The sequence below is a fragment of the Carassius carassius genome, chromosome 27 (assembly GCF_963082965.1).
Source record: "Carassius carassius chromosome 27, fCarCar2.1, whole genome shotgun sequence".
In the NCBI taxonomy this organism is placed as follows: domain Eukaryota; kingdom Metazoa; phylum Chordata; class Actinopteri; order Cypriniformes; family Cyprinidae; genus Carassius; species Carassius carassius.
The window spans coordinates 8,984,478-9,007,794 of NC_081781.1; the positions used below are offsets into that span (position 1 = coordinate 8,984,478).

At 36.5% G+C, this 23,317-nt stretch overlaps 4 protein-coding genes across 4 annotated transcripts; 2 read left to right on the forward strand and 2 right to left on the reverse strand.

Moving 5' to 3' along the window:
* The first annotated feature begins 1,136 nt into the window (after window positions 1-1,136).
* Window positions 1,137-5,357, forward strand: stmn4 (stathmin-like 4). Its single transcript, XM_059512507.1, has 6 exons — window positions 1,137-1,282; window positions 2,322-2,377; window positions 3,169-3,264; window positions 3,343-3,548; window positions 3,634-3,825; window positions 5,078-5,357. The coding sequence occupies exons 2-6, from the start codon at window positions 2,365-2,367 to the stop codon at window positions 5,135-5,137; spliced, it is 567 nt and encodes a 188-aa protein (XP_059368490.1). The 5' UTR covers window positions 1,137-1,282; window positions 2,322-2,364; the 3' UTR covers window positions 5,138-5,357.
* Window positions 5,358-6,044: 687 nt separating this feature from the next.
* Window positions 6,045-7,530, reverse strand: il17a/f3 (interleukin 17a/f3). The gene is made up of 3 exons (XM_059512508.1): window positions 7,477-7,530; window positions 6,919-7,112; window positions 6,045-6,748 (listed from the first exon to the last, which is right to left on the reverse strand). Exons 1-3 carry the CDS (start codon window positions 7,489-7,491, stop codon window positions 6,505-6,507), a joined length of 453 nt encoding a protein of 150 aa, XP_059368491.1. The 5' UTR covers window positions 7,492-7,530; the 3' UTR covers window positions 6,045-6,504.
* A 3,720-nt stretch (window positions 7,531-11,250) lies between these two features.
* LOC132107261 (DNA replication licensing factor MCM3-like) lies at window positions 11,251-18,056 on the reverse strand. The gene is made up of 17 exons (XM_059513495.1): window positions 17,885-18,056; window positions 17,612-17,724; window positions 17,302-17,510; window positions 17,085-17,215; window positions 16,538-16,776; window positions 16,297-16,405; window positions 16,006-16,159; window positions 15,178-15,309; window positions 14,877-15,085; window positions 13,592-13,766; window positions 13,362-13,488; window positions 13,096-13,246; window positions 12,821-12,961; window positions 12,507-12,613; window positions 12,216-12,301; window positions 11,784-11,868; window positions 11,251-11,609 (listed from the first exon to the last, which is right to left on the reverse strand). Exons 1-17 carry the CDS (start codon window positions 17,957-17,959, stop codon window positions 11,411-11,413), a joined length of 2,442 nt encoding a protein of 813 aa, XP_059369478.1. The 5' UTR covers window positions 17,960-18,056; the 3' UTR covers window positions 11,251-11,410.
* A 1,824-nt stretch (window positions 18,057-19,880) lies between these two features.
* Window positions 19,881-22,558, forward strand: paqr8 (progestin and adipoQ receptor family member VIII). Its single transcript, XM_059513496.1, has 2 exons — window positions 19,881-20,047; window positions 20,680-22,558. The coding sequence occupies exon 2, from the start codon at window positions 20,712-20,714 to the stop codon at window positions 21,768-21,770; it is 1,059 nt and encodes a 352-aa protein (XP_059369479.1). The 5' UTR covers window positions 19,881-20,047; window positions 20,680-20,711; the 3' UTR covers window positions 21,771-22,558.
* Window positions 22,559-23,317: the final 759 nt, after the last annotated feature.

Sequence of the window (23,317 nt, forward strand, 5' to 3'; positions counted from 1 at the left end):
AATATAATATAATATAATATAATATAATATAATATAATATAATATAATATAATATAATATAATATAATATAATATAATATAATATAATATAATATAATATAATATAATATGTAACTTCTTTCTATAAAGTACAGGTGGGGAAAACTATGAAGTAATGTGCAGTAGAGCAATGTCTGATCTCAGTAAACTTTGAAATATATATTTTCACATTTTAATAATAAGTTCTAATAATCCAAACCACTTATCCAGAAGCATAGGATACATAACATAACATAACATAACATAACATAACATAACATAACATAACATAACATAACATAACATAACATAACATAATCTCCAAGCCACTTATCAAGAAGCAGGGGATATATAATATAATATCATATCATATCATATCATATCATATCATATCATATCATATCATATCATATCATATCATATCATATCATATCATATCATATCATATCATATCATATCATATCATATAATATAATGTAACTTCTTTCTATAAAGTACAGGTGGGGAAAACTATGAAGTAATGTGCAGTAGAGCAATGTCTGATCTCAGTAAATTTTGAAATATATATTTTCACATTTTTACGGACAATATTTTACAGAGATACAACTATTTGAAAATCTGGAATCTGAGGGCGTAAAAAAATAAAAAATACTGGGAAATAGCCTTTAAATTTGTCCAAATTAAGTTCTTAGCAATGCATTTTACTAATCAAAAATGAATTTTTTATATATTTACAGTAGGAAATTTACAAATATCTTCATGGAACATGATATTTACTTAATATCCTAATGATTTTTGGCATAAAGGAAAAATCGTTAATTTTGACCCATACAATGTATTTTTGGCTATTGCTACAAATATACTCCAGCGACTTAAGACTGTTTTTTGGTCCAGGGTCACATATTTTAAATAGATATTTTTGTTATATAGTTGTTTTATACAGTTTTTTTTTTTTTTTTTTTTGCTTTATTATTACCCTATATTTTTCATGGGCACCTGCAGTAAAGCACAAAGAGTTAACACCACCCGTCCTTCACAGTGATGGAGGAACGCTGGGCCACTCACCTCGTCCAATAGCAGCACTGGAAGATGATGTCATGCGGTAGGAGGGATGCTGCTGCTGATGCTGCTGAGCTCTTGTATCCGAGGAGCAGCAGGCACAGAGCAAAAGAGAGGGAGGTGAAAAAGAGGATACCAGGGAGAGAGAAAGAGACAGAAAGAGAGAGAGGGGGAGATAGGGACAACACCTCATCAAGAAAAAAAGGTAAGTGTGGGCATCACAAAATCAAATGAGAGGAGACTTGCTTTGCTCTGATGTTTTTGTGATTTGACTTGCATTGATTATTAAAATGATAAAGGTTACCTTAGAGTTAAGACTAAATGTGCCGCACCAGAGGTCTAGAGGGAACTCATTGTTCTTATAGCATGCTCTGTCATGCCATCTATAATGTATGCAAAGCAACTTGAAAATGGGAATGTATTGCAAATGTTTTTGAATCTGTGTGTATACGCAACAATGTGTTAAAAGATGACATAATTCAAGGGGTCACTAGATTATGTCATTCCAAGGCAAGAGTCCGTAAACAACTTTATCAAACAAAACAACCGCATAAATAGCACTGTCTGCATTGATTAGGGTTGGACTTTATTTATTTTATTCTGTTATGTATTAATGTAGTCATTTGAGAGTGGATTTTTACATGCGTTTAGCCTGACATTATGGGTATTTGCCATTTGGGGCATCAATTATGTAAAGTTGTAGTATCAGTATGTTTTGTAACAGAGATGTGAGAATATAGTTACAAATACAGTTACTGAAAAGCATCTTTACATGCAGGTCTTTGGATAAATAGTGTGTGTTTATTTATGTACAGGGCAGGGCAATGCTTTTCTATTTGTGGTCTCTCCATAAGCTTATATGTCAGTTTTGCTCATGGTTTTAGGATTTATGTCATGTTTAATGTTTATTGTTTTCTAAAATAGTTTTGTATTCTGATAAGTGGCAGCTTTGAGGCAGAGTAACAGTACAGAGATGGTGCGTGACACTCCCTGCTGCTCCTCATCTGAATTCATGCTCCTCTTTCACCAAGTGTCCCGCCACATCACAACACAACAAGCTCCTTTTCAGACATCTCATGAATAATGGATCTGCATTTGAATATTTATTTTAAAAGTACTGTATTTTTTAATTTAATGGTTAATAATTCTTATGTTTCAAAACATTTACTAGGCCAGAGTGTTTTATCATTGTGCAGGACTAAACACACACACTTTCCTAATCTTCTCTTTCTCTCTCTAAACAGGACAGAGTGACGAGTTGTAAACTATACACAATTCTGCATAAACATGACCTTGGCAGGTAAGCTACAAAAGTCCTCCCTGATTCCCATACTCCAAAGCCTCCATAATCAAGTTTAATATTTTTAAGGCCCCCCCTGCAGGCCTTGATTGTTTTCTCTTGTACTAAATGTTAACACAAGAGTTTCAGAAATAGAACAAATTCGATTTTTTTTTATTACAATTATATCTTGATTAACTTAAATTATAATTTCAAAAAGTATATTTTGTTTGTGTATTTTGTACATTATAATAGTATATCCAAGCGAGAGCTCAGCAGGTTCTGTTTTTTATCTCCAGAGAAACAAATATTATGCATTATTTTTAAGCATATTTTTTACGTTCTATAGACTATATTATACTGTTATAATTATATATTTAAAAATTGTTATTTAAATGCAAGTAATTTATTGAAATGAACTTGTTTCCAAACAGGTTTCCTAAACACTCCCCCAAACTCCCATTGGTCAAGCAAACATATAGTTCCACCCCCAATAATCACACCATTGGTTGATTTTGTGAAAGAGGCGCCTTAAATTTTTGTACTTGGCTAATGTAAGTTTTATTAGCCTACAAAAAGTGATTGATCGGTTCTGTTTACATTTAAGCATTTCACAGACGCTTTTATCCTAAAAAACTTACATTCTATTCAAGATAATTGTATTCATTCCATGGGAATCGAACCCATAATCTTGTTCTATTTGCTCTAATTATCTGCATGTAAACCAGGTATGATCAAGATCTTTGTCAAAATGCAAGCGTTTGTTCTTGTTTACAATGTATTTTGTACTTACCTGACGTTTCTCCGCACAGCATATCGAGACAAGGTGAAGGAGCTCCCTCTAGTGTCACTTTTGTGCTCCTGCCTCAACTCAAACCCTGCAGAAAATCCCACATACAAGGCTGAGGGTAAATAATAAAACTTTACTCATTGGTATTTATACTTTATTTATACTCACGGTACTCTATGTGTGCTCACTCTTGAAGATGCAGTGGATCTCAACTGGTGTGTGATCAAAGATATGGAGGTCATCGAGCTGAACAAGCGGGCCTCGGGTCAAGCATTTGAGGTCATCCTGAAACCCCCCTCTTTTGACGGCGTGCCTGAGCTTAACACATCAATGCCCCAGCGTAAGGACCCTTCTCTGGAGGAGATCCAGAAGAAACTGGAAGCCGCTGAGGAGAGGCGGAAGGTTGGAATTTACACTCAAAATAAACTCCCAAACCATGCCTCTCTTTGGTCTGACTTTGATGCTAAAACAGTATTCTTCTCTCCAGTTTCAGGAGGCTGAGATGTTAAAGCATCTTGCAGAGAAGAGGGAGCATGAGAGAGAGGTCATCCAGAAAGCCTTTGAGGAGAACAACAACTTCATTAAGAATGCTAAGGAAAAGTTGGAGCAGAAGATGGAGGCCAACAAAGAGAACCGCGAGGCTTTGCTTGCCGCCATGCTGGAGAGACTACAGGAAAAGGTATGAACTAACTGAAAGGGATGTAAAGTACTTTACTACAGCACTTAGTCAAGGTGAATTGCTTTATTTTTTTTAAATAATAAAAATAAATGATTTAAAGATTATTTCTAATGAAAATGTTTTTCATTTGTCTATGCATAGCTAAAACATTCAACTTTACTAAAAACTTTTGTTACTTAAAAAAAATATAATTACAATCAAATATGGAAACTTTTTTTTTCTTTTACCTTCATACATATAATTTTTCATATAAACTCACTACCAATCCAAAATTTGGGTTTTATAGGATCAAAAAGAAAAAAAAGGTTTAAAGTATCTTATGCTTACCAAGGCTGCCTTTTTCCTTTTTTTTTTTTTTTGTAAATATGTTTTAAAAAATAGTAGTAGTTAATTGTAAAAAAAAAATTATATTTGCTCACCAAAGCTGATTTTTATTGTAAAATAATAAAAATAGTAAAAATATATCAAATAGAACTAGTATAGTACAAATAGTAATATTTTAAAATAAAATTATCATTTGAAATAGCTCTTTCTATTTCCGAATATTTTTTACAAATAATTTAAAATGTAATTAAATATCTTTTTAAATAGTAAAAATATAAAAACCAGTAATAGTTCATATTAAAAAATATATATATTTTGAAATAACAGGTTTTTATTTTAGAATATTTTAAAATGTAACTTATACCTGTGAATTTCCCATTACTCCAGTCTTAAGTGTTACATTGTTCAGTACTCAAGAAATATTTTTAATTTCATAATTTTTTTTTTAAAGAAACGACATGTATCCATTTTTTTTCAATTAACATTATAAATGTCTACTATTATAAATGTTTACTGTCTGTTTTGTTTAATTTAGTGCACCTGCTGAATAAAACTATTTATAATATATAGAACAAAATATAAATTATAATATTAAAAATATATTATATATTATAGTATTTAAATTATTATTGTATTTAAATTAAATTATAATATTATATTTAAAAATATTTATAGATTACAAATTAGTCATAATAATAAAGTGTCCCGAATTTTTGTGACAATTACACATTCAGTGTTTAATTTTCCTGGCCTTTGTGCTTCTGAGTCCCTTCCCAGTCTAATTATAGAATGAGTATGAATATTGCATTAGAAAGGGGTGGATTGTTTGTTTCTCCAGTTTGTTTATGCCGCTGTATTTAGCTTCCCTCAGGCAAATTAATGCATGCATGAACACAGGTTGAGTAAGTTTTCTTTTGTGTCTATTTAGGACAAACACGCAGAGGAGGTGAGGAAGAACAAAGAGCTGAAAGAGGAGGCTTGCCGGTAGAAGACTGCTTTGACTATAGCCAAGGGAGATCAAACCAGTGAAGAGAAAATATAGCAAACGGTAGCCAACACATCTAAAAAAAGGGGACACATTGGACATTGATAAGGACAATTTGCATCACACCAAGCTTTTGTGGGGTTTGACAACAACAAAATGACTTAATATTATTAAAAACAGAAAGATATTGTCTAAATGACAATGCAAGGTGCACAAAGAGTACGTTACTTGGTAGAGCCCAAAAGGTTGCTTAAGAGAAAAAGATTGAAAATAACAAACCAGTCTTTAGAAATGACACGAAGAGGACAAGAAGACAAATTGATGAAGAGATGCTTTTTATTACCTCCATAACCAGTACAGATAAATATGTTAACATAAACTACATCTTAAAGTCACTCTTCATTAATGGCAGTATCATAAATGAATCTTTTTCCGAATTATGTGCCATCTACTGAGGCTTTGGCTCATGCTTCTTTAAAAATCGCTTGATATTAATATTCAGTACAATAGGGTTTCATAGAACCTCAGGCATACCTATACAATACACATTATTAAGCATCAGTAATCAGGTGACTAGAGGTTTATCTATCACATTATCTATCACATTTCCTGTTGTGACAATGTGAGGTAAAATATGATTTAAAAAAAATTAATATTAGATTAGAATTCTAGGTGCCTTTAAATCCAAAAGCTAATAACCCTCTCAGATACATTAAAAGTGGAGCACAGTGACACTTTACGCACAACTCAGAAGCACATTTAGCTTTTTTCAGTCATTAAATTTTTTATTATGATGCTCATCAGTAGGAAAACACATAATGGCATCTCAGAAATGAAGAATGATATCACTGAAGTGTGAGAAAAAGATCCTCTTTGGATTTGGGAAATGGTTTTAGATATGAATGGTGCACTTTGCTTTGGCATGTCACTGAGCTTTATTCTAGTCATTTATTTTACTCGTTCTATATACAAAGACAGAGGAGTTTGATGTTGGTGCCTGCAGCATCAAAAAAGAGCCGTTGTATGTGCAATGATGAGAAATGTTGTTAATCGACCAGATTTGGTGAGAAAATGGAATGTAAATGCTCCCTGTTTGTAATTTCAAGATGAGTCAAATAAATGCTTCTCTTAACTAAACCAAAGATTTTATTTTATTATGAATGTTTTTTGGGGGTTTTTTTGCATTTGAACTTGTACCATTCATACAATTGTTGCACTGAAACAGACTATTATAAAGCAAAACTTAAAAGAAAATGTTACAATATATTTTATTAATCAAGATAATAAATATAAGGCTGATCAAAAGTGGCACAGAAGTTTGCTGTACCTATAAGCAAATTAATACAACAATATACAGTTAGAGTACAGAACTAGTTCTGAGGCACAACGACAGGTTGGACACATGTACAGCCTAGACTAATTATTTTAGTCTCCAACTGAAGGGTGTAGTGCGTAGCCTTTCTATCCTTCACTCTCTTCAAGATGTTGATCTGGTAGTAGATGGGTTTAGATTCCAGTCCAAAGTCTTCCTCTCCATTTTTGGTTAAACAGCCTGCTTTTTCACATTTTGCTTCAGAGATTTTGGATGGGATTCGTGAACTATCATAGGAATCTCTGAATGGAAAGATTAATAAAAATTCTGTTATAAAAACGTCAAATTAGCTGAACTACTCAAAAGAACTCCAAATTGTTACAATTCATGTATTTGATACACAAAATCCTCTGCACATCACACACAAGATTAAAGTGAACAACTGTAATGATTTATCAGATCAAAGACTCACTCATATGTCCATGGTGACAAAGATCTGTTTGGAGACGGGGGGACATTCATTGAGAGGTTCAGTGATGGATCCAAGATTACCCACCTTCCTTTCTTTTGATACAATGATTTTCTGTTTCTTTTAGACTTTTTTTCAGAAGAAGCACTATTTAATAACAGGGCAAGCAGGTAAAGCAGCAGCACGGATCTGAAAACCTGAGGAGATGGAGACCAAGAGTGGTTGAATGGTTTGTTTTCATATTGTTCACAAAAACTCTAACTTCAGGAGTCATTTTTACATTTTAGACAGTTTATGACAATGACATTTCTGTTGAGTACTGTTGATGTACTGGGTGGTTGAATTCAATGTCAGTTAAAGTGAAACGTCTTCAAAATAACGGGTGCAAATCCCAAAAGTTCAACAGAAGATTCAGAGTCAACAACAGCAAGCCTTTGCAAACTTTTGTCCTGCAAGTCAAATTTTAAATTCAAGTAGATTATTTCTTGCTTAATTAAACTTGGCTAAAATAGAATAAAAACGACATCATTAGAGTTTCATTAATTGGTGTGTCAAACTCACCAATGAGAGCTGCATCTTCAGAATAAAAATGTAAGTTCCCTGGTGGCTCTTCAGAGCTGGTCTAGCAAGTGTCTGAGCCCTGCATCTAATCTTCTTTTTATATGGGCTGGTGAGAAAGCCTCAAACTTCCTGATCTTGATGTAGACGGAGACAAATCTAGAGTAATATAGATAGTCATCTTGAGATCACTGAACTCACTGACAGTGCGATCAACCTGCAATGGAAGTCTTTTTGCAATATAAATGCAAATTTTTTTTTTTTTTTTTTTTTACATGTAATCTGAAAGTTTGGCTAGAAGGCTGTTCATTAGATGTTCTTTTGTTGCACTATATGTTTCATTAGACACTTAATTCTGTGCCCTCCTGCGCGCTCACATTTCACTCATCTACTGAACACATCAACGGACTTCTGAATAACAAATTTGTACACCAGCAGTGCACTGAGATGCATTTTATATGGGTCAGCAGCCTGACAGGATTGACAGGATATGTTGATTTTTGCTGCTATTGTGAGACAAAGTGACCCATATACATGTGATTGAATGCATATACATTTTCCAATTATGGCAATGCACATAAAAAACCTAAGATGTCTAATCTAACTGTGTCTAGCCTTCCTACTGAGATCTTGTTTCTCAGCTGATAATCTTTTTGACCAATGTAGTTAGACTTTCACAAAATAACTGGGAAAACTTTTCCATTTTTTTAATCTTCTGAATTCTAGTTTCAATTATCCATGTCTTATATTTTGTTATACAAAATAACCTCATTATAAAACCCCATGAGGACTCTTCTTTCTATGTGTTTAGAGCAGTTTCATCCGTAACACAGTCAAATGAACACATTAACTCTTTAGAGTAAGGTTCGATTTTTTATGTTTTAAAAATGTTCATTTATTCATCTGGGTTAATGTTGATTTATACATGCAGTCTTTGTAATATTTGAACTTTTCAAAAGTTTGGGTCTCTACAATGTGTTTTTACAAGTAAGTTACAATACATTTATTCAGTAATGATGCATTAAATTTGTCAAATGTAACTGAAGATTTTTATAATATGAATTATATGTATAATATGAATTTACTAATACACAAATATTTAGTAACTATTTTAAACACTGATAATAAGCAGAAATGTTTCTTGAGCAGCAAATCAGCTTATTAGAATTATTTCTGAGGGATCATGTTACACTAAAGAATTGAGTAGTGGCTTCTGAAAATTCACCTTTACTATTACAGGAATATATTTAATTTTAAAATATAAAATAAAATAGATAAATATAAATAATTATACTTCTAATACTTTCATTTTTTTACTTTTGTATCCATTGAAATCAACAGGAAGTAACATTAATATTATTAATAATGCTGTAAAATTATTGTAATGTCTTGTGATCTGCTTTCTTCATGTTAACACAGCCCTAAAGCGTTAACTCTAAAGCGTTAGTGTTCATTAAGGAACATTCTTGAAAGGGTTACAGTTGGTGAATCAGTGTTAAATTTGCCCCAGATACACCAACTGACACTTGTAGCCCTACACAATGTTCTTATACACCCCCACTAATTTCAATGTAGGTCACTGAAGTGCTGACTTGGTTCTTGAAACAGTATGTTCCAGCAGCCAACACTAGCACGACCACGAGCATATGATAACATCTCCTGAGTCATTTTTAGAACATCACAAGCAGATGAGGAAAAAAAACAATGGTATGTTTAATGTTTAACTGCATAAGAACCATTTGCATAGAGTTGCAAATATGTACATTCTGCCATTTACTCACTCGCAAGTCATTTCAAACCTGAAACCTGTCTCCTGTCTTTTTGTCCCTATACTGTACAATAAGAGTCAGTTTGTTTGCCCCCCCCCCCCCCAAAAAAAGAATAAAATATATACATTATATTAGGAATATATATATAAGGAACACCTGTTCAATTTCTCATTAATGCAATTATCTAATCAACCAATCAAATGGCAGTTGCTTCAATGCATTTAGGGGTGTGGTCCTGGTCAAGACAATCTCCTGAACTCCAAACTGAATGTCAGAATGGGAAAAGAGAGGTGATTTAAGCAATTTTGAGCGTTTCATGGTTGTTGGTGCCAGACGGGCCGGTCTGAGTATTTCACAATCTGCTTAGTTACTGGGATTTTCACGCACAACCATTTCTAGGGTTTACAAAGAATGGTGTGAAAGGGAAAAACATCCAGTATGTGGCAGTCCTGTGGGCGAAAATGCCTTGTTGATGCTAGAGGTCAGAGGAGAATGGGCCGACTGAATCAAGCTGATAGAAGAGCAACTTTGACTGAAATAAACACTCGTTACAACCGAGGTATGCAGCAAAGCATTTGTGAAGCCACAACACGCACAACCATGAGGCGGATGGGCTACAACAGCAGAAGACCCCACCGGGGTCATGCCTTGTTACCACTGTGCAGGCTGGTGGTGATGGTGTAATGGTGTGGAGGATGTTTTCTTGACACACTTTAGGCCCCTTAATGCCAATTGGGCATCGTTTAAATCCCACGGCCTACCTGAGCATTGTTTCTGACCATGTCCATACCTTTATGACCACCATGTACCCATCCTCTGATGTCACAAAGCTCGAATCATTTTAAATTGGTTTCTTGAACATGACAATGAGTTTACTGTACTAAAATGGCCCCCACAGTCACCAGATCTCAACCCAATAGAGCTCATCTTTGGGATGTGGTGGAACGAGAGCTTTGTGCCCTGGATGTGCATCCCACAAATCTCCATCAACTGCAAGATGTTATCCAATCAATATGGGCCAACATTTCTAAAGAATACTTTCAGCACCTTGTTGAATCAATGGCACGTAGAATTAAGGCAGTTCTGAAGGTGAAAGGGGGTCAAACACAGTATTAGTATGATGTTCCTAATAATCCTTTAGGTGAGTGTGTGTGTGTGTGTGTATATATATATATATATATATATATATATATATATATATATATATATATATATATATATATATATATATTGTCTTGTCTGTCACAGGTTTGTAGGTTTTGCTCACTTACTGTAGTTTCTCCAGCTCACACACAAACATAAAGGTTACAGTCAGCAGTTTAAAAGAACCCGGGAAGCTGGACAGAAAAAAGACACATCTTGAAGCAACTCGAGCAGAAAAGATGATGAATGAGGAGCTGCACTTTGCATTTAAATCATCATTTGCTCTACATCTATGAGACAATCCAGTCATAATGATACAGACAGACTCTACCCACACAAGACTGAAAGGGCAAAGAGGGCAAACAGTAACTGTAATGACTGGGACATGTCTAATGCATGACTAGTTTGAGGTTATGTGGCTTAATGGTGTTTTATGCAAAAGAGCAGAGATTTATGTAAAGCTAGATTTTGATCAGTATTCTTTTTGTATATTATCTATAATGTAGAAAAAAAAAAAAATTTAGTCAATGAGAAAATCTTTCAGACACTTTTTATTAACAGAGGCAGAATAGACAGGACACAGAAAATATTGAGAGGGGGAGATTGAAACTCCCCACAACTCTAACTGAACAATCTGAAGTCTATTACTGAACATTATTCTGACACCAGGTTTTTTTTATTTTTAAAACAATATATCAGTATTTACAAGTTAAAAGTAAAAGAAAAGAAAAAATAAAATCTGCAGACACTGGTCCAAGCTGTTCTTAAGAAAAATATAAAACACTAAGAAAAGACAACTTTCAGAGGAATACTACCCAAATCTGAGAATGCTAATATACAAATGAATGTTACAGAGAGAAAAATATGATATATCTAATGAAAATGTCTTGAGTGAATAAAAATGTTAAGAAATATATGCATGTGTTTGCATGTACTAATGTATGGAAATATATATATATTGCAAATCTTCTGAAATAGACCTTCACTTGAACTTTTCTATGTCTCTTATTCTCCAAAAAACACACTTATATAAGGAAGATGATGTCATCGGCAACCATAACCTGGTTGTCGTCTTGCATGCGGCTGAGGGCAGCACGGACCTCAGTTTCTTTAAACGGTGATGGGAGGCTCTTGTTGATGCCTTCCATCAGAGCGATCATGCCAACTGACTGAGCATGAGAAGAGCGGAACACCTCCAGCAACGCGGTTTTGAACTCCTTCAACCTAAAGCAAAAACACAAAACGGTGCGTCAAACATACCACATCCGAAACAATCAGCCATCCAGCAAGCGATGCAGTTTCTGTTTAGAACTTAATCAGAAACAGTGCTTCAAAAGAATGTGACGACCCTTTAAAAAAGATGAGTGTAGAGAATAAGATCAAACTCTGAATGCTTACCTGTCGTCAGACAGCTCTGTGTGACCGTTCTGATCAGGAGTGTCCATTGGCTCCTCATCCTGCCTCGCAGGAGCAGGGGACTGAACTGAGAACAAAAAATAAATTAATGAATCAACTGAATATGCATTATGACGAAAAGTGATCTTCTAATTCAATTAAAATACTATGTAATTAATTATAATTTGAATTTGTTATTTATACTCATTTGAATTACTTAAAAAGTATTTCTTCAAAAAATGAAATTTAGAATGAATTTAAATGTAGTTTCAACTGTATCAGTGAAGTTTCTATTTTAATACACGTGTAAAAAACATATATATTTTTTTCAATAATGATGTTGTATTTACTTAAAATCATTAAAAATCATTAAGAACAAATTTAACCCATTCAATATAAGTAATATATAGAATGCTTGTTGTTGGTTTAGCTTACTTTGTGGTACATCAGTCTCAGTATTGAAGTCATATGGGTCATACTGCTCGCTGCCCTGTGATGCTCTGCGCTCAGAATGACGCCTCCTACAGGACAACAAGGAGAAAACTCGCTCTGAAAATTCAGATTTTCCATCACAGAAATTTTTTTTTTTCAGAATATTGTTTTCAAAAGATTTCAGAATATGTTTCTAGTCATAAAAAAAGCAGTCTCCAAGCTTTTGAACAGCAGTGTGTCTTGGAAAATTCATAAAAAATGATTTTGACAAGTTATTATGGAATAACACTAGACCTTTTTCTCTGTGTTCGAGGTGTGTCTTGTGCTTCATCTTCCTCCTCCTCCTCTGAGGCTGCATCTTGCTCTCCATTTCTAGAGCGTTTACGTTCCTTCTCCAAAACCTGAGGAATGGGGAATAAGGGTCGAATATACTCATTTAATAAATATGAAATTAACTAAAGTGCAACATAAGTACAACAAATCAATAAGTGGAGGTCTATAGATGCCATGTATGTCTATATCTCTAAAAAGCACAGATATACTTACATATTGCTGAACTGAACTAGTAAACAAGTGTGACAAATGAGCTACAGTATAAACAAACATACCTTCTTGAAATAGGCAAACTGCACAAGCTCCACAGCGACTTCAGTGTCCACCAGTTCCACAACTTTGCTCATTCGAGCTTTGGCATGTGCTGTAGAAAGACGGATCAGAGTCTCCAGGGTTCTAGCAGTGACCGGTGACGTCTGAGGACAAAACACAGCACAGATTCATCAAATTCGTTATCTGGTAAGATAAAAACTTATACTGACTCTTTACAATACCTGATCAGGAAACCATTTCATAAGCTTGTTGAGTTTGTCAATGCGTCTGTATTTACCCGTGCAATGTCAGAGCCGAGCTGCTCCTGGTTGCGCAGTCGTGAATACTCCTCTGCAATGTGATTGGCTGCGTCTTGAGTCAGAACAGGAGAAAGAGCCTTGGCAATGTGGATGTACTTCCTCATGAACACCTTACTCACCACTCGGTCCCTAAAAAGACCACAAAAAGACATTTAGCTGTGTGTAACTTAATAGTTATATTGTCATTTGTATTAGAGAAGAAAGCACAGAAGGTAAAGTAAATGAAGTGGGCACTTCTCCTTACTTGAGTTTTTTGCTGCCATGGAGGAGTGGATTGTGTTTCTCATACACTTGCAGCTCCTCTTCTTCCTCCTGAGTTGCATCAGGGTCTTCAGTGGCCAGTGCATCGATTGTACCACCAAGAGAAAAAGCTGAAGCACACAAACGTTAAAATACTGATGACACTGACTGCACAGAAATGGCACATCTAACACAAAATATCAAGCATAAAATCTTCTCTCTATCAGTTGGTACCTGCTCCATCCTGCTCATGAGGATCTCTGTAGCGGTGCATGCGCAAGACGTGGTCAGAGATTTCACGGTCCTGCTCTGGGTCCATCTGATCCAGCATGATGAAAAGCAAATCAAAACGAGACAGCAGGGAGTCCTGCAGACCGATGTTCTCCATGGGCGTCTTATACTGATCATACTGCAGACGAAGAGAGAGAAACAATGAAAAGACGCAGGCTAATTCAAAACAATTCAGGAAAACACTAGTAATGACTAGGGGTGTAACAGTAAGCAAAAATCACGCTTCGGTACGTACCTTGGTTTTAAAGTCACGGTTCGGTTCATTTTCGGTACAGTAAGGGAAAGAAATGCAAACATTAAACTGCAGGTTGTTTATTACTATAAAATACTGCTGCAAAGTTCTCCACTAAATAAAATACTCTCAGTCTCAAACCAATATCATATAATAAAATATAATGAAAAATATAAATAAATATCTATGATTACAGTGCAGCATTACCAATCCCAGCTTGTAGGCCTGCTCATATTTAAAAAATATAACTTCCAAAGTGTAAAGTGCAGCATCAACAGTTTCAGTTTTTAGACCTGCTCAGATTTCCTTTTTTTGCGTTGGATCGATCGGAATTAAGAGCAAAGGTCTGTTTAAATGCCGACGGGAGCTGCGTTTGAATTACAATCGTTTTTTTCCTAGTTGTAGTGATGTTCACACTCGCGTGATGCCTTTTGAAAACCTTAGGCCGGTGACACACTGGCATATTGCACCTGTCAAACACCGTCAATACTGTTGACGGTGTCCTTTATCAGTAGGCTTTATATTTATGCTCAACATGATGTATAGATATTGTTGTCGTGAAGACAAGATCCTGGTCTGTCGGCGGCCTCCCTTTATGTCACCTACAGCAGCAGCAGCGCGCCAGCGCCGCGTCATGCATGATTCTGGTGTGTAAAGACACAGAAAACGCGAAGCAGCCGTCACGCAACTGACACGCAGCAGAAACGCCACGCTCACGCCACGCAGCCAGTGTGTCACCGGCCTTAGAATCAGCTGCAGGGCGGGATTTGCGCTGAACGCGGAGACTTCCGCCACTTAATATGTTCGTTTGTAAACACGAAAATGTACCTATGTTCCGCAAACAAAATATTGCATTCGGTCATTCGGTACACACGTGCATCGTACCGAAAGCCCTCTACCGAAACGGTCCGGTATGAATACACATACCGTTACACCCCTAGTACTGACTAGTTTCATTTTACTCTGAAATTTCAGATTTCCAAATGAAGCACTTACTCTGCCATAGACGGGGTTGGCAGCTGCCAGGACACTGCAGCGGGCGTTCAGTCGAGCGTGGATGCCAGCCTTGGCGATGGTGACGCGGCCCTGTTCCATGACCTCATGGATAGCAGTGCGATCCATATCTGACATTTTGTCAAACTCATCAATGCAGACCACACCGCGATCCCCTAAAACCATGGCACCAGCCTCGAGACGTCGCTCACCTGAGAGACAGACATGACTTAATATTAACAGAATAACCAAAATACGCAAATGCATGGTTTCTTGTGTTGTCAGAGCGTGTGAAACGCAGTACCTGTCTCTTGGTCAGTGGTGACGGCTGCGGTCAGACCTACACCTGATGAGCCCCGGCCTGTGGTGGGAATGGCACGAGGAGCAGTGTGCAGAACGTACCGGAGCAGCTGAGACTTGGCCACTGAGGGGTCACCTGAGAAATAGAGAGATTTATGCTGAATTTAAACACGTGTCCATTTAATAAGCATTTTATGTGAATCGATTAGGTTTGAAGCTACCAATTAAGAGTATAATACTCTCAATAATATTTTATCCGACTAATATATTTCTGTTAAAATCCATACCACAAATTTTTCCTCATAATCAGTACATACATTTACAAACAAACAGATTTTTACACTGGTCTCAATCCGTTATTGTTTTAAAACCCAGAAAATGAATAAACTGTGCCATCTGCTTGCTCTGTAAAGAACAGCACTCAAAGACCTCATCAAAGCAGTGAAAAGTTCTTTTAAATCATTTTAATCCCCTTTTTAAAATGTAAAAAGCATATATATATATATATATAAAAATAAATATATATATATATATATATATATATATATATATATATATATATATTAAAAATCATTCTCTACAGAAAAGCAAAAAAAATTACAATAAAATAAAAATCAAGAGGGCTGCTAAAAAGTCAATGTAAATTATGATATAGTTCTATTTAAAAATACTTTAATTTAAAAAAATAATAAATAAAAATAACATTTTTACAGAAAACTGAAAATTTGCTAAAAGTAAAAATACAGGTTCCATCTAGGCCTAATTTAATAGTTATAGATACTATAGTTAGTTTATTATAACATTGCCTGTCCAAATCTAAACGAGTAAATACCTATGAGAAGCACATTGATGTCTCCCCTAATGCGTGAGCCGTTCTCCAAAACCTTCTCCACCCCTCCCAGAAGCAAACACAGGATCGCCTTCTTAATGTACTCATGACCATGAATACTGGGGGCCAGGGAGCGAGCCAACTGATCAAACAAATTCTACAGGAGTAGAAAGACAAATAAAGCATTCATATTAAGAGAACAGAACATACCTTTACAAAACACCAGTGTCCAAATTAGTGCTGCATGTGCACTAGGTTTCATGTGCAAATCCTAGACACATTCCATCCTCTTACCTTCGAGCGAGTTCTGCAGAAGCTCTTGATCTTGGCCACATCATCTGCAGAGAAGTAGTGAGAGACTTCTTTGCTCATCTGTTTGGCGTGGCAGGCGATCATGATGGTCCTGAACAAACACACATGGGGAACAAAACTTGTCAAAGCTGTAACAAATAATATTATAAATACTGATAGATTTTAAATACCAATTCTACAATAAAACTGATTTAACACTTAGGATATTTTAAAACAGCTTTACCTGAAGGTGCCCGAGGTAAATCCACCCTTCTTGCCAGGCAGGCAGCGGTATGTGCCGATCACTTGCGTACGGTCCCCTGGCTTTACAGTGTCCACCAAGTCATTGTCCAGGATGATGTCCACAGAGCGGGGCAGCTGTCCGGCAGGGGCTTTCTCCGGCATCTCCTGCACTGTGATGGTCTGGTGGTCCTTATAGATGGACAGACCGAACTCAGTCTCCAGTGGATTGTTTTCCTCGTCCTGAATGGATCAAATATAGAGAGTGAGAAAATTCAAGAAAGCATTTATGAACCATCTAACCAGGGATTATCAAACAGGGGTCCAGAAGGGTGCTACAGTAAAGTTTCTAGTAAAAACTTTCTGTCTGTACAATACCACACTCACTATTTCTCTCACAGACTCTAAATATGTATCTATAAATACATATGTGACTATGCATTTTAGAAAGCGGTTCCTTGCAAGCTCATCATCAAAATATTTTAAAACTTATTGTCCTCAATATCTATGTGCTATTCCACTAATCGAAGTGGTAAGGTGGGACAAAGTACCTTGGTGGGGTAAATGGCACTTGAAGGAAAGGCATCCAGAGAGGTCATATCAGTGTATTTGCGCTCCATGATCTTCTTAGTTGCTGGACAGTAGTGCACACTGCGTACTACTTTGGGACGCACCAAAGAGCCTGTGAATAGAAAGAGAACATTCTATTAATGCACCATCCATGCAACATATGAACTCTTTAAGTACAAAAAATAAGATGGGACCTACATTTGGTGACGATGCCCTCCAAACACACCATGCTACCCAACAGCCGAGAAGTGAGGGTTCGAGGGGAGACGTGTTTGCTGCCGAAGCTGCCCTCCAGACCGATGAAGAACTCTTCGTGCTGCTTGGCATAAGTGGCATCTATCGAACCCACCAGATCTTTGAGAGCACGCTGGAACGCCAGGAGCTCTTCAAAAGCATTATTCAGCAGCCTGAGGACCAAAGATTGCTCGATTCAAAGAAAACATGCTCACAATTTATGCACGTGTACACTGTACTGTAAAGTTTACGTGTTAAATAAGGCTAAACATACTTGGCTGCTCGCTGTTCGTTGCGGCGCCGGAGGTCGTTGAGGTCCACAATGAGCCTGGATTTGTTTTCACTGATCATCTGTCGTACTTTGCTCTGATAAATGCCCTGGTCTTGCTGGGAAAAGGTAAAAACGCAAAGAAAGTTGTCAACAAACAAAAAATATTTTAAAATAATTTAAATTATGCTTCATTCGAGTGGGCCTTTGTTCCTGTAACTCACACGAACTTCTGTAGTTTAACAGTTAATAAACATATAATTAATGCGTTATACTTACATCATCGTCAAGAAAATCCAGATAATCCCTCTGCGCCTCCCTCATTTCCTGATCGTCCACCGTTTCAACAGCCATTGTTTTCTTGTCTGGCTTTCCAAAGCGTTGAGAAATGGTTAGTGCAGAACACCTCGTGTCGGACTCGGCACTGTTGTGTGTCTTTTCGCGCCACCGGGCTTCTCTCGCTGTGGAATCCAAGTGCTGATTGGACGACACACCGGTGACTCATCAACATATTCCGTCTCCTGGGTTGCGGCGTCCAATCAAATTCACAGAATGAAGATTCGCCAGGCCCGCTTGAGTGTTTCCCGCGAAAAGAGTGGTGGTGCTGCGCATGCGCTCACATCAAATACAGCATTTGCGGAGGAGCTGTTGTAGCGAGTAATAATGGTCGTTGCCGCCAGCAAATATGTCGATACACTTTAAAATGAAGTATATTTCGGTGGAGGCATTAGTTCTGTCAAATGCTATTTTGTATTTTTAAATACAGGCCTAAAAGTGTTATAGTCGCCACCATAACTAGCAGTATAATAATAAAACGTGTTATTCTACCCTGGGGCGTAGGAGTGATTTTGAACCTGGGGGGGACAGTAAATGCCAGGGGGGGGGTTCGGGGGAAATTCCCCAGATTTATATATATATATATATATATATATATATATATATATATATATATAGCACCAAAATGCTAATTTCTAATGAACATTTGTTTTCTAATTTATTAAATATTGATGAAAATAAATATAAAGTATATATATATATATATATATATATATATATATATATATATATATATATATACCGGCTTTATATCAGCCATCAGCTGATCATAACATAATCATAACAACAACTAGTTAAATTAGTTGGACACAGTTCCCATGTATTCTTTTATCCTACAAAAATTAGCATTCTGTCATATTCCCATTACCTGTTTCTCACTTGGACCTAACTCTCCCTGTTCTGTGGTCTCTTCATCTCCTGTCTAGGAAAGTAACATGTTTGAGGACACAGAACTGGTTTCAATGCAAACTCTGATGACATGCCGTTGCCCTAATTTTACTGATCTAAAGTACTTTTACTATGTTTATACTATGTATACTATAAAAACTGTTCAAAAACCGCCAAAATGCACACAAAACCCCCAAAAATATGTTAGCACTGATCAGTATTTATTTCAGTATTTTTACTTCCACGTTTTTCTTTCCTACTATGTTACGGTTGGTTACATTTACATACAAGAAATAAACACTGGCTGCCGAAGCATGCATAAAATAAACCGTTTTATGTGCATTAGCGCCACCTTTTGGACTGGAGTCAAAACCTTACGGCGAAATGAAAATATCCTCCACACACTCGTTTATAAGGTGGCCTCCTGTATCTTTGCTAGTCGATTTTATTTAATCCAGTGACATGATGGGTTTTAACTTCATTCAGGAGATTTTGGGTAACTGCACAACTGACAGACTTTGAGCGCACCGCCAACGGTGCGTGTGTGTGTGTGTGTAACCATAGGGACAAAACGACCAACTTTCGGAACCTGCACTTAAGCCTATAATTTCGTTTTTAAAAAATTAAATATGCATTTAAAAGTTTCAGAATGGATTAATTTGGAGACTCTGAAATCGGCAGAGATAGGCAGGCAATGCAAAACAAAATCTGACATTGGGAATTAGTGAGGGGGACAAAACTTAGATTTTGAAATGTGGGGGGGACGTGTCCCCCTCACGTATAATGGCTCCTACGCCCCTGATTCTACCTAACAATTTTTGAATTTGATTGCTCTTCATTTCAGTCAAGCATGAGTTCTGTTGGACAATTAATTTTTTTTGAGATAATCATGCAAGGCTACTGTAGTGTTTTTGAAGCTGTATCCTTTTATTCTTATTCTTGATAATTTTTTTTATTCGAACAGTGAACTGAGTGATTATGTCTGCGTGTGAACTGAACTGAGTCATTTGAGATATTATTTGTAACCCCGCCCAGATTCACGGAGCCGTTGGCACAACAGGTCCCTCTTCGGACGGGCACAGCGCAGTTCTCAAGGGTAAAATGCAAAAAGTCTGAGGACCGGATTTAATCTTTGGGTCGATATGAACCCCCTTAGCCTATATCTTTAAAAAAATAACTGAGAAGAACGAAGAGTGACTTTGATCCGGTTCCGCACAGGTGAGAAGCTGCTAATATATTAGGGATGATAACTAGGCTATTTACTCCCTTTTACTTAAAAATATGAAGTAATGATTTTCTTTTTTCTTTTCTTTTCTTTCTTTATTTATTTTTACCACGCACACAGATAGTTTACGTCGTTTTGAAATAATGTTTTCTGGTGTATGAAATGTCTCATAGACTTTTCTTGCTCTCTCTTAACCTGATCAGGAATGATTAAAAGTGTAAAGTAATTTTCTTCTCTTTGATTTTATGCGTTTATTATCTATAAATCTAAACAAGTTTTGCAAACTGGTTAAAATCCCTGTCTGCTTTAACTGCAATAGTGAAGCAAGGTGTGGTAGCAGTAGATCATACTATCATAAACAAAGAATGAAGATGATGTCTGTGTCTCAAAACATAGCGAGCTCACTATCTAGACAGCATTTTCAGTGTTTTAGAATACAGAATGCTGCTTTGGAGCACAATGTGAGTATACAATGATCAATTCAGCCAGGCCAGTTATTAACTTATCAAGTTTAAGAGGTTTACTTCGGCAACAATCAGCTCTTTGTCTGGCAGAGTTCTGAATCATGGCATGCTGATTTTTCAATATAACTTATCCTCGTGCTGTTTTCTGCTTCTCGTTGCAGCTCATTTTTTGACACTGATCCAGAGTTTCACCATGTCAAGTGGAGCTTTGGCCCGTCTGAGTACGCTGACTTTGAGTATACAGCAGCTGGGTCAATTACCACACTTGTCGCACTGGCTTCCCCGTCTACCTTTACCTCAAGCCACCGTACTCGCCTCTGATGTACCGAGCCTGTTTCGTGAGCCCTATATCTTGTCAGGCTATCGTCCAGTGCATCAGGAATGGCGGAGCTACTTTTGTAGCCTCTTTCAATGCCACAATGAGTCACTCAATGTATGGACACACCTGCTGGCAATTCCTGCCATTCTACTCCAGTTTTCTTTATTTGCAGGGACATGGGAGCTGAAGCTCAATGTGGTGTCTTTGCCTCTGTTTTTGTACGTGTTGTCGTCACTTACCTACCTCAGTTTCAGCGTGGCTGCCCATCTGCTGCAGTCACGGTCTGAACTGTCCCATTACTCCCTTTTCTTCGTAGACTACGTTGGTGTAGCTATTTACCAGTATGGCTGCTCACTAGGCCACTATTTTTACTGTTCAGAGCCAGTATGGAGGCACAGCCTAGTGGGTGTTGTGTTTCTGCCTGGTGCTGCGGTCCTGGCCTGGTTGTCCTGCACCAGCTGTTGCTACGCTAAATTCCGTTACCACCGCCCGTACCCGGTCCGCCGGAAGATCTGCCAGATCATTCCTACCAGCATGGCGTACATGCTCGACATCAGCCCCATTGCACACCGCCTGGTCACCAGATCTTGGGATGAGCCGGTGTTGGTGTTTCATGCCCTACAAGTGGTGTTTTTCATGCTAGCGGCTCTGTTTTTCTCTTGTCCTGTTCCTGAACGCTTCTTTCCAGGGAGATGTGACATTGTGGGCCATGGACATCAGATCTTCCATATCTTCCTGGCTATGTGTACTATGTGCCAGCTGGAAGCAATGTTTAGAGACTTTCTGGTGCATCGGCAGTCTGTTGTAGATGTGCATGGAGAACATTTCATTATGTTGGCTGGAGGATCGTTCTTCTTGTTGGTGCTGTGCAGCGTTCTGACTGCAGTTCTTATGAGAGGAGCTGTGCAAAGGCAACTGAAGAAAAAAGACTGAAAACTATTTTGAAAAGATTTTACCAAGCATTTTTGCTTAGTTATGTACTGTATTACCAAGAGTTAAATTTATTAATATAAGTTGTCAAATTAAAATAGTTTATTTTAGTGCATTTATTATGAGAATTGCGATGGGAAGTCTTTTCTTTCTTTCATTTTTTATTTTAATAGCCCTACAAATCAAATGAAACTCATACTAAATGGGGTTTTCCCACAAATTAATTCACTGCTGAGTATAATCTTCCACTTAGCCGACATTCCTCTGAGATCCAGTACTGTATGGCTTTGAAGAACTGGCTTGTTTATAGAAGTTTGAGAATGAATTTTTTGAAGGCAAAAACATTCAAGTTAAGGAGAAAAGATGGATTTGGCCCAAATTAGAATGAGGGAGAGTTGGAGGGGTGAGGGATAAGGGAAACAAAGAGGCTACTTTTATTTTGCACCCAGTGTTGTCAGGCAAGGTGTTGTGGTGGAGGAATGGATCAGCTCTTGTTTGCTTCTTGTTTATCTTATAGAACATTCAGAATATAAATACTCTGTTAAAAAAAAGCCATCTGTAGGCCTGAACAAAAAAAAAATCATGCTTAAATACTTTGTTGTCTGTGTGTGTTGTTATATACTGTGGAGTCCAACAGTCTAGAACCACACTGAAAATCAAGTAGTCAAAATCTGATTTAAACCTAGAGAAAAATAAAGTTTTATAATAAAAAAAATGTAAAGCAACAAAACACTGTAACGTAAAATGTTACACTGATAAAATAAAGTTTTTTTTTAAACGCAGTAATTGTGCAATAATTCTTCTGAACATGAAATATTTTTCACCCATGATGTATGATGAACTGTATTTATTTAACAACAAATCAATTCTACCTCAGTTTAACCCTGTTGTTTAAACAAAAAGGTACCTTACATATTGCTTTGTTCTTTAATAAATGTAGCAATAGCCAAAAATACATTGTATTTTGTATGAGTCAAAATTGTTGATTTTTTTTTTTTTTATGTCAAAAATCATTAGGACATTAAGTAAAGATCATGTTCCATGAAGACATTTTGTAAATTTCCTACTGTAAATATATCAAAACTTAATTTTTGATTCGTAATATGCATTGCTAAGAACTTCATTTGGACAACTTTAAATCCGATTTTCTCAATATTTAAATTTTTTGCACCCTCAGATTCCAGATTTTCAAATAGTTGTATCTCTGCCAATATTGTCCGATCCTAATAAACCATCCATCAATGGAAAGCTTATTAATTCACCTTTCAGATGATGTATAAATCTCAATTTAGAAGAATTGACACTTATGACTGGTTTTGTGGTCCAGGGTCACAAATGTTTACATTATAATCAATGTAATAAATCTTTGGTGAGTTCTGATTTTAGTTAAGTAAGTTGAATTATACTTAATATTTGTATATCATATAGTTATTATTTTAGCGTATCAGAACAGTAGTGAAATACAGTTTATCAAACATCCTTTGTCCATTAGGAGGCAGCAGTGTTCCATACATGAACTGAGACAAATTTTTGTTTTAATTAGGTGTAGA

Excerpts from the sequence above, each read along its gene's own strand:
- paqr8 (XM_059513496.1), top strand. The coding sequence starts at position 20,712 with ATGTCAAGTGGAGCTTTGGCCCGTCTGAGTACGCTGACTTTGAGTATA.
- il17a/f3 (XM_059512508.1), bottom strand. Across the intron at positions 6,749-6,918 it reads TTGTCACCATGGACATATGA|AGATTCCTATGATAGTTCAC; the intron begins GTGAGTCTTTGA and ends CTTTCCATTCAG.
- LOC132107261 (XM_059513495.1), bottom strand. The coding sequence starts at position 17,959 with ATGGCTGTTGAAACGGTGGACGATCAGGAAATGAGGGAGGCGCAGAGG. Across the intron at positions 16,160-16,296 it reads TCTGCAGAACTCGCTCGAAG|AATTTGTTTGATCAGTTGGC; the intron begins GTAAGAGGATGG and ends CTACTCCTGTAG. Across the intron at positions 13,489-13,591 it reads TCATGAGCAGGATGGAGCAG|CTTTTTCTCTTGGTGGTACA; the intron begins GTACCAACTGAT and ends TGTGTGCTTCAG.
- stmn4 (XM_059512507.1), top strand. Across the intron at positions 3,265-3,342 it reads TCCCACATACAAGGCTGAGG|ATGCAGTGGATCTCAACTGG; the intron begins GTAAATAATAAA and ends TCACTCTTGAAG. Across the intron at positions 3,549-3,633 it reads CCGCTGAGGAGAGGCGGAAG|TTTCAGGAGGCTGAGATGTT; the intron begins GTTGGAATTTAC and ends TCTTCTCTCCAG.